The following is a 10,528-nucleotide window of genomic DNA, read 5'->3' on the forward strand; positions in this document are numbered from 1 at the left end:
TCTGGTCTCTGACCAAGCATAGGGACCCTTCTCTGCATAATTCTATTCAATACATTAATACCCAAGGATGAAAGAAAAACAAAAGTATTGAGCAGAAGACAAACATTTCAAGTCACTTCATCACAAATAAACATACAATAAACAAACCTCAATCTCATTGAGAATCATGGAAAGGCAGACGGTTAACACGACTTGTTAACGATCAGAGCGGCAGAGGGTCCCGGTGGCTGTTGTACAGCTAAGAATCAGGAAGCCCACCCTCCTTAACATCGCTGGTGGGAGGACAGACCCACGACCTAACCCCCGAGGAACTTGAGGGAAGCCGTCCTGCAGAAACCCTCACACATATGCACCAAGTCACAAGCTGTTCAAGGAACACAGGCATTACCACTCAACAGCAAAATCAGAACACATCTACACGTACACGCGGAGACAAAGGGCGGATCCACACCAGTGACGCCCTCTCCACATCAAAATACAAGGCAGCCAGGCAAAGCCACGAGGTTCTTCTACAGACAGGAACACGGAAAGTTCCTCAGGACGCAGCATCAAGCTGCAGGGCTGGTGTTTCACATGGCACTTAGACACCCACATGCGTCAGAGTGCCTGGGCATGACTGCTCACTCTGGTCTCTGATTTCACTTTTGTGCCAATGCAGACCCTGGAAGACAGCAGTGGATGGCTCAAGCGATGGATCCCTGCCCTCAGGGGAGAGATCTAGGGTGTCTTCCTGCCTCCTGACTTTAGTCCAGCCCCAGGGAGAGCGAACCAGCAGATGGGAGATTTCTCTTTTAGATACAAAACAAGGAAAAAATTTCTTACGAAAGTAAGTTTCTGGAGCTGGCATCGTGGCATATTGAGTTATGCTGCTGCTTACCTTGCCAGCATCCCATATCAGAAAACTGGTTTGAACCCCAGCTACTCCACTTCCCATCCTGCTCCCTTGGAATGCACCTATGAAAGCAACGGAAGATGGCCTTGGTGCTTGGTGGAGCTCCTGACATTGGGCCAGCCCAGGTCTGGTTCTTGTGGATTTGGGGAGGTGAACCAGTGAAGAAAGATCCCTTTTTTCGTTGCTATTTCAAAACAAACAAACAAAAATTTTTAAATAAAAACATTCCAGACTGAAGTAGTCAGGGTATGAAATACAGCATGGCATGACAGCTGGGTTGAGGCCAGAGCCAGAACCTTGGAGGAGAGGGCAGTGCCCACCTCTTGAACCCCGATCTCATAGTTCACTGCGTGCACTGGATGAGCTGACTGTGCAAAGCAAGACCTTGGAGTTGCCAAGACAACTAAGGCCAAGTGAGTTTCCTTTCTGCTTCTCTGCCCAGAGCCAGGGAGTACGAGGGTGCAGGTCACACTCCCAAACAGGAAAAGATACTCACTTAAATCCCCTCGGGACATGCTCTGTCAGCCCAGACACCTGGGTCCCCCTGACCCCACCAAACATGATTGTCAGGGAAAAAAAAAAAAAAAAGCCTTGAAAAGCCCAAGCCATTTCCCTTCCCAGGAAGGTTCTGTTATGCTTGCGCTTACTTCCCAGCTTTTTATTTCTGCGCTGAGGACAGAACCCACCGGGCTTCACCCATAAGCGGGGTGCTGTGGATTCTGCAGCAGGAGGGCTGGCATGCTCGTCACCCACCTTTGTGCACGAGACTTCTAGACCTCTCCCAAGGCAGCATGAGAACTAAGGGGAAGTGCACTTCCAGAAGCGCCTGCCTTGTGGCAACCCAACACTCTCCTTGCTCTTCCTACTGACCTCTTAGGACGTGCGTACCTGCTCAGAAATGACCACTGTGAAGATTTATCACACAGGTGCCCAGAGAGCGCTGCGCAAGAACACGCAAGGGCGGACTGGCTACAGGACTCTGTCTGCAGTGTCTGACTCTCTGGCAAGTTTAAAAAAAAATCAGGGCCCGGCGGCGTGGCCTAGTAGCTAAAGTCCTCGCCTTGAAAGCCCCGGGATCCCATATGGGCGCCGGTTCTAATCCTGGCAGCTCCACTTCCCATCCAGCTCCCTGCTAGTGTTCTGGGAAAGCAGTTGAGGACGGCCCAATGCATTGGGACCCTGCACCCGTGTTGGAGACCCGGAAGAGTTTCCTGGTTCCCGGCTTCGGATCGGCACAACACCGGCCCGTTGCGGCTCACTTGGGGAGTGAATCATTGGACGGAAGATCTTCCTCTCTGTCTCTCCTCCTCTGTGTATATCTGGCTGTAATAAAATGAATAAATCTTAAAAAAAAAAAATCAGCAAATTACATTGGTAATTATGTCCAATGAAGGAATTACAAAAACAATGGAAGTGAAATAAAGAATAAAATTTGTAAATGCTTCCAAAGGGGAGGGTATTTAGTCCAGAAGTAAAGTTGTGGGTCAGGACGCCCAGGTCCCACACCTGGTTCCAGCTGCCGATTCTGGCTTCCTGCGAAGGCACACCCTGAGAAGGGGGGCAGGAGGATTGCGGGAAAGGCAGCAGGTGAAGGCACAAACATCTGGTCCCAGCTCCTGGCTCTGCCCACCTGGCTGAGAACATCTGGAGGGTGAGCCAGCAGATGGGAGTTCCCCCGCACACATGTTCTCTCTCTCTCTCTCTCTCCCCACTCCCACCCCTTGCCATGTTCTTAAATAAACAAAATACCAGCCTACATCATGGGCAATGCCCTGTTCTTTTAGTGACCTGCACTTGACTGAACAGTGACGGAAGAACGCACCTGGGCATTACCTGTGCAACTTCAACACTAGCAGTGGAACACCCCCACCCCCATAGCCTGCTGGCCGGCTGCACTAATACCGTGGCTGCTGCCATGGCCGTGGGGTCGGCGGTGGCCGCGAACATGGAGAGGGGGTCAGTCCCGTCTAGCACACTGCTCAGCGGGTCCACCATGGAGCTGGACGAGGAAGAGGAGGTGGAGGAAGTGCTTCCCTTCCGGCTCACTTTCTTTGTCTTCGATTCAGTGACCTGTGGAAGGCAGGTGAGCGGGTGTGAGGAAAAAATCCAATGCTGGGCGAGTGCTGTGACACAACATGTTGAGCTGCCTCATGCCGCACCTGCATCCCGCAGCACAGCACTGCTTTGAGTCCCACTACTCCACTTACAAGCCCAGCTCCCTGTTCACATGCTTGGGTGCCCCATGTGGGAGATTTGGGGGGCATTCCAGGCTCTTGACTTCAGTCTGTTCAAGCCCTGTCTATTGCCTGTGCCATTCAGAAAGTGAACCAGCAGGTGGAAGATGTCTTTCCCTCCCTCCCTGTCGCTCTGTCTTTCAAGTCAATCTTTAAAAACAAACTAGAAATTTCAGTGGGGGGAAGGGGTCACAGACCAAGATCCAGCTCCCTGCCAATGCACCCAGGAGAGCAGAAGAAGATGACCCAAGTGCTTGGGTCCATGCACCCACGAGGTGATACAGTTCCGGGCTCCTGGCTTTGACCTGGCCTTGACTTCTATTGTGGTCATTTGGGGAGAGAAAACATTGATAGAAGCCTACTCAGGGTCTCTCTCTGCAATGTAAAAATCTTTTTTTAAAAAAATGATATATAGATAGCATTCAGGTAACCCATTGGCAAAACTCACGGTGATGGGCTTCAGTGGGTGGTACTCCCCGTAGTCCAAGGGCATGGCCTCCAGCCGGCACGCCGCCAGCTCAGCTCTGTAGTTCCGGTTTCGGGAATGCCTGCGAAGTGGAACAGAATGACCAATCAGGGGACACAGGCCCTTCATATAGGAACTCCCTGCTGAGGCCTCTCTGTGCTGGAGTATACAGAACAACGTTCAAACACAGAATTGGGGTAGGCATTCAGCACAGTGGTTAAGATGCCACTCGGGACACCCTCCGAAGCCCAGTGCACAAGTTCAAGTCCCAGCTCTGCTTCCAAGTCCAGCTTCCTGCCAACCTTGGGAGGCAGCATGCGATGGCTCAAGTCCCTGGTTCCCTGCCACCCAGGGAATCTTTAAAAACAAACTAGAAATTTCAGTGGGGGGAAGGGATCACAGACCAAGATCCAGCTCTCTGCCAATGCACCCAGGAGAGCAGAAGAAGATGACCCAAGTGCTTGGGTCCATGCACCCTGAGAGCTGCACACTGAGTTCCCTGCTCCTGCCCTCGGCTTGACCAGCCCCGGCTGCTGTGAGCATCTGGAAAAGAAGCTGTTTTAGGGATCAGCACGTGACACAGCAGGTAAAGTCACTGCCTGCAATGCCAGCATTCCATGTGGCAGCAATTCAATGTCCTGGCTACTTCTCTTCGGATCCAACTCCTTGTTACGACCCGGAGAAAAGCAGCAGATGGCGGCCCAAGTTCTTGGGCTCCTGCCGTCTCTGTGCGAGACCCAGGAGCTCCTGGCTTTAGCCTAGCCCGGCCCTGGCTCTTGCACGCTTCTGGGCAGTAAATCAATCAATGGGAAACTTCTCTTTCTCCCGTCTGTTACTCTGTAACTCTGACTTTCACACATAGCTGATGGGTGCTGATTTCTGCTGGTTTTTGTCCTGGTTGCTCCACTTCCCATCCAGCTCCCTGTTTATGGCCTGGGAAAGCAGCAGAGGACGGCCCAAAGCCTTGGGACCTTGCACATGTGTGGGAGACCCAGAAAGAAGCTCCTGGCTTCAGATTGGTCCAGTTCTGACTTTTGTGGACCACTGGGGGAGTGAACCAGTGGATGGAAGATCTCTGCCTCTGAAATAAACCTAAACAAAAGCTTTTGAAAAATGACCATTTTGGGGGCCCAGCAGTTGCCTCGTGACTAAATCCTTGCCTTGCAATTGTCAGGATCCCACATGAATGCCGGTTTGTATTCCGGCTGCTCCACTTCCCTTCTAGCTCCCTGCTCATGGCCTGAGAAAGCAGCTGAAGATGACCCAAAGCCTTGGGACCCTGTACTCGCATGAGAAACTTGGAAGAAGCTCCTGGCTCCTGGCTTCAGATCAGTTCAGCTAGGGCCATTGCAGGGAAAAGATCTTTCTGTCTCTTCTCTCTGTACATCTGACTAATAAAAATAAATAAATCTTTTAAAAAAAATGACTTTTTAAAAAGAAACACTAAGCTTAAAAAACAAACTTCTAAGAAGTGTTTGTAGAGATCCAGGGTGCCAAAGCCTCCTGTGGGATGGGACAGACACCCAAACACACGGAGACTCGCCAAGGGCACCCTAAAGACCTGCTCAGCTTTGCAGCCCACGACATTTGCCGATTCTTGGAACAAGGGGTTCAAACCAGGCAGAAGGCAGCGGCTGCTGCCGGGCACCATAGCTCCCCAGGAGTCTTGAGGAAGCCTCACAGAGATGGAGAGACACCTTCAAGTTCAAGGCTATACAAGCAGCTAGGACTGGGAAGAAAAGCATCTTATGAGGATTGAGGAGCCCAGCCCAGCAGGCAGGAAATGAGACATAAGCCATCTTCGCCAGTGTGGGGACTAACCAGTGGGAAAACATAAGAAGGCGAGGTGGGAGTCAGTGTAAAACAAAGACGGCAACTCCAGACAAGACCTCCACAGCAGTAGAGGCCACGGAGGTCAGGTCTGGCCCAGGCATCACTGCGACCCACAGGCAGAACGCACACGCTGGCCTAGAAGCACCTGTAGTTTTTTATTCATAGGTCCTTGCAACTTGCCAACTTTCTTGAGGAAAAAAAAAAAACTTAAATCAAGCTGTTAATTTTCATTACAAATTAAAGCTCCTGAAAAAACAAAATCCTAACTTGCCAATATGTGAAACAATTCAAAAACCTTTAAAAGGCATATGGAAAAAAAAAAGCAGGCTTTATTAAAACACTACCACAATCTGTCATTCCCCAAGAGACAACTTTAAGTATAAACAATCAACCTCACGTCACATGTATATCACAGATGGTTCCAGCAATCCGGTAACAGGCAAAGGAAGCAAGCGCCGGGGGTCTCGAGCTCCCGGCTGCCGCTCGTCTAGGTCTGCTGGAATTTCTGATTCAGCTCCTCTTGCTGAGCAACCACAGCGGGCTCAGCTCTGTCTCTGCTGCCTGGGGTGCAGGGCGGTCTGGGCACCTGCAGGGAAGCTCAAGCTGCAGAGATCCAGGGCCTGGAGTCCCATCTCCATCATCTCCCAAGTTCCCTACAGGTGGCCAGTGGCGGGATGGCCTCTATCCCGGGGACTGCCCATCTGTGAGCAAGCCTAGCCCTTCGCCCTGTGTGAGCGTGGGGTTCGGCAGTCCATGCCCTGCAGGGAGCCTTCCGGAGCACTCAGCCAGCCCTCCATGCTTTCCCCACCCTCACCACGCAGCTCACCCTGCTGCAGGTTGCATGGAGGTACCCTGCAAGGTGTGCAGCCTCACACTCCTGCCCTGGCCAGCCCCCAACCTCACCCACCCCAGCCCCAAGCCTGGCAATCAGGAATCTTACACTCACAAACCTTCATTTAAAAGAAGAATGTCTACTTTCCTAAAAGAACTCAATGTTTGAATCAGTTTTATTTGTTAAGAAATGAGCAATTTTTTTATACTGCTGGTGAAAATCTTAATAAAAATAAAAATGTCATCTTCCCTTCCTGAAAGCCTATGCAAACCCCTGTGTTTTCATCTTCTACCATTTGGACTGTTTTCTCAAACTTGCACTGCTTTTTACAACTTCCCTGTAGTCTGGGAAGTTCAAGCATTTTCTTCTACTCTTGGATCTCTGGCCAACAGCGCCCTCTGGTGGGCACTTTCTCAAAACTCTTTTTTTCCTGCTGGTAAAGCTAACAGAGCTTAACAGGAATCTCAACAGCGCCCTCTGGTGGGTACTTTCTCAAAACTCTTTTTTTTCCTGCTGGTAAAGCTTACAGAGCTTAACAGGAATCTCAATCCCCACGTGGGGGACAGCCTGGCTCCCTGGCAGCTGTCTCAGAATTAAAGCCAAACTTCTCCACTTCCATCGGTGGCTGGGGCTAGCCCTCGACCAAAGTACGGTCCACGACCCACCAGGGACTGCATCTGAGCCACCCCACACACACAGAAGCCGCACCTGGAGCTTTACCCAATCTCCAAATGCCTTCAATGCACACAGAAGGCTGACAACTGCTTAATTTCAAGTGGATCAAACGGAAACACAAAAATCCCATTGCAATTTAACAAATTAGAGTCCTTGTACTAGAAATACTAAATGCTTTTTGCCAGCTTGCAATTTTCAAGTAATTTTTTGATGACCAATTGCATCTGACCACAGAGTTTTTTCTCACACATTATCCTCCCTCTCCCAGCACTGTTTTAAATTTTTTGTAATTCATTTTATTTGAAAGGCACAGAGTCAGAGATGAATCTCCCATCTGCTGGTTTACTCCTCAAATGTCTGAGACAGCCAGGACTGAGCCAGGCTGAAGTCAGAAACCAGGAACTCCTTCTAGGTCTCCCACATGGGTGGAAGGAAGCCATGCAGCCATCATCTGTGACCTCTCAGGGTGCTTATCAGTGTGAATCTGGGATGCAAAGCAGAACTAGGACTGAGACCAGGCATTCTGATAGGGACCCGAGTCCCCCAAGCAGCATCTTGGCCTCTGCACCCAACACTCTTTAAACCATGGTAAAATTCTCCAGTGGGCAGGTGTTTTTGGTGTAGGGTAACCACAGGATTGAACAGGAAGTGGGATCCAGGATGGAGCTGACACCTTGCCTCTCAGGCCAGGCCAAACCTTGACAGGGATAGTATTAATGCATGCTCTGTGGGCAGCTCTAAGAACACAAAGGGACCTGGACTTTGCCAACCCAGAAACCTCAGCACAGAACCTAGCAGAATGATCACAAGAGGTGTGACTGCAGGTAAACTGTTTAGCCTCTCGGCCTCCATTTCCCCATCTGAGAAATGGGATGGTGATGATGCAGCTTTAAGTGAAATACTTAGGTGCCTAGCACATAATCATTGCAAATGGAACCTTTCACCCCAGTCCTCCTCAGTTGCCCCCATTCACTAACAGTACTCAGTACCTGCAGCCACAGTACTCACAAAGGGTACTCAGAACCCATCACAGTACTCACTAACAGTACTCAGCACCTGCAGCCACAGTAGTACTGGCTAACAGTACTCAGAACTCATGATCACAGTACTCACTAACAGTACTCAGCACCTGCAGCCACAGTACTAATGATACTCAGCACCTGCAGTCACAGTAGTACTCGCTAACGGTACTCAGAACTCATGATCACAGTACTCATTAACAGTACTCAGCACCTGCAGTCAGTTCTAGACACTGGGAATAATACACTAGGGACCCAAACAAGTCCATCTGGGTAACAGAGAGGATCATGCATCATCACAGTCGCAATACAAATGACAAAGACAAGCACCATAACAGTGTTGATACCTCTTTGTATTTTTACTTATTTATTTATTTACTGGAAAAAGAGTATGGGAGAGAAGGGGGTGGGGAACAGATCTATCCACCGGTTCACTCCCCCCAGTAGCTGCAATGGCTACAGCTGGGCTCTCCCAAAGCCAGGAGCTTCTCCTGGGCCTCTCACACGGGTGCACAGCCTTGGGCCCTCCTCCACTGCTTTCCCAGGCCTTTAGCAGGGAGCTGGATTGGAAATGGAGCAGTCAGGACTCGAACCAGCACTCATATAGGATGCCGGCACCAGCCCCACTTCTCTTGGTATTTTAAAAAAGGTAGATTGGGGCCAGCATTGTGGCAATAGCAAGTCCCATGAGTCCCAGCTGCTCCACTTCCACCCAGCTCCCTGCTAATGACCGAGAAAGCAGCAGAGGAGGGCCCAGATGCTTAAGCCCCTATACCCACATGGGAGACCCAAGTGGGGTTCCCTCGGCTGCAGGTGGGCCTACCCAGCTCTGACTGTTGCCACTACATGGTTGGTGAGTCTACAGATGAAAGGTATGCCGCCCCCTCCCTCTCTGTAACTCTTCCAAATAAATGGACACATCTTAAAGGGGGGAAAAGGCAGAGATTCCAAAACCCACAGTGCATTCATTGAAAACAGCTGTGTTTCCCGCTCGTGATGCCTTTACTGATTGCCATAGAGTCTGGCTGTGGAAAGCCCAGCTGCTCCCAAGGCCGACTGAGAGCGGCAGGGAAGGGTCGACAGAGAGCGCAGGTGCAGCCGATGGAGGGAAGGAATCGGTCGGCCTACCCACAGGATGCTGCTTGATAATTTCCTCATTTGAAGTGCAAGTCCCACAAATGTTGTCCCTTTTGGGGTGCGCGGGATCCCCTAGGAATGCAAAAGTTACCGCCACCTGCAGACGCAGCGTGCCTCTCCCACCCGCTGGTCGAGCCGGGCTCCCCTTCCCGGACCCCGGTGACCGGTGGCCCCCTGTGACACCGCCTCGGGGCCCCGGGTTAGGGCGGCCAGTTCCCCACCTTGGGCCTTCTCCGAATGGCTCCTGGGGCCGTCCTCGCCAGCTCCGTTACAGTCAGCTCCCCCGGCCTGGCACCGAGCAGACTGGGGGGCGGCCGCAGACGCAGTCTCCCCAGGAATTGAGGGCCCGGGGAGCATTCCCACCATGCCGAACCCGCCCTCCTCCTCGTCCCGCGCGCCCGCGACCCGGTGGGAAAGCGGAGCCTGGAAACTTGGGCTAGCTTTTGGGGGTGCGGAACCGGGAACTCAGCAGTCCGGGCGCGGGGTGATTCTTGATTGAGGCTGCCACCCGCGAGTCTAGTATCAGAGTGACTCTGTGGGGGGGAGCACCAGAACCCCAATAGAGGGTGACGCACAGAGACACCCCCCCCGGAACAGCCCGTCCCCGCCGCTACTCCCTTACCATGGGAAGACAGCCATCTTGCCGATCACATGACCGCCAGCGCCGCACCTCCTTTTTAAATGCTTCCCCGCCCCTCCTGCCGGGCTGGAGTGGCGGGCACCGCCCCCTACGGGGCCCGGGCTGGGTGGGCGCCGTGATGGTAAGGGGCATGGGCCTCCGGCAGCGCCATGATGATGAGGGGCGGAACTGCCTGCTCAGTTAGCCGTTTAGTTCTCCTGCGCCCTCTAGCGGCGGCGAAGAATGCCAACAGGGCGGAACCAAGACGCTAAGAGCGAGTTGATATAAAAAGAGGGTTTATGAGGCACTGACACGTTTCCACCAGAGTGTGAACGCCAGGGTTTTCTCTGCGTTCACAACAAAACGGAGAGTCCAGAGTTCCAGAAGCAGCGACCCTTGCCTAATGCTGTGTTGCACCCCACATCGTTTCCTTACTGCAAATATCTGTCTGTGCCCTCATTAAGAACACCTGGAATAAACACGGTGCTTTGGAGAAAACCGAAGCTCGGGAAAACGCGAACTGCTGGCTGCTGGCCAGCACCTGCACGAAGTCTGAACTCCTTTGAAAGCAAAGCATCTGGGGGGTTGGGGAGACTGTGGGTTACCCCCAAACCGTCTCTGAGACCGGTCTTGTCCTCTTGACCTTCAAGTGCCTTTTCTGAAAGGGCAGCGAACCACAGTTCCGCGGGAGAACCGACCAAGCCACGATTCCACCACACCATGTCTCACCCACTTTGATTCAGGGATTACCGGTCTCCTTTGCGTTTTTTTAAGTTACTTTTACAACCTAGCTTGCTGCCTGCTGGGGTCCCTTAGAGATG

The 10,528-nt window shown here is 51.9% G+C and overlaps 1 protein-coding gene across 1 annotated transcript in view; it reads right to left on the minus strand.

The window, feature by feature from the left end:
• Positions 1-9,766, minus strand: part of VPS35L (VPS35 endosomal protein sorting factor like) — a 74,641-nt gene extending 64,875 nt beyond the window's left edge. The window contains exons 1-3 of the mRNA XM_058680480.1: positions 9,711-9,766; positions 3,575-3,674; positions 2,795-2,962 (exon numbers count right to left, since the gene is read on the minus strand). Of these exons, the coding sequence (XP_058536463.1) occupies positions 2,795-2,962; positions 3,575-3,674; positions 9,711-9,727 (285 nt within the window). The 5' untranslated portion in view covers positions 9,728-9,766. The remainder of the gene's footprint in view (positions 1-2,794; positions 2,963-3,574; positions 3,675-9,710) is intronic.
• Positions 9,767-10,528: the final 762 nt, after the last annotated feature.

Source organism: Ochotona princeps, chromosome 24, assembly GCF_030435755.1.
Source record: "Ochotona princeps isolate mOchPri1 chromosome 24, mOchPri1.hap1, whole genome shotgun sequence".
In the NCBI taxonomy this organism is placed as follows: Eukaryota; Metazoa; Chordata; class Mammalia; order Lagomorpha; family Ochotonidae; genus Ochotona; species Ochotona princeps.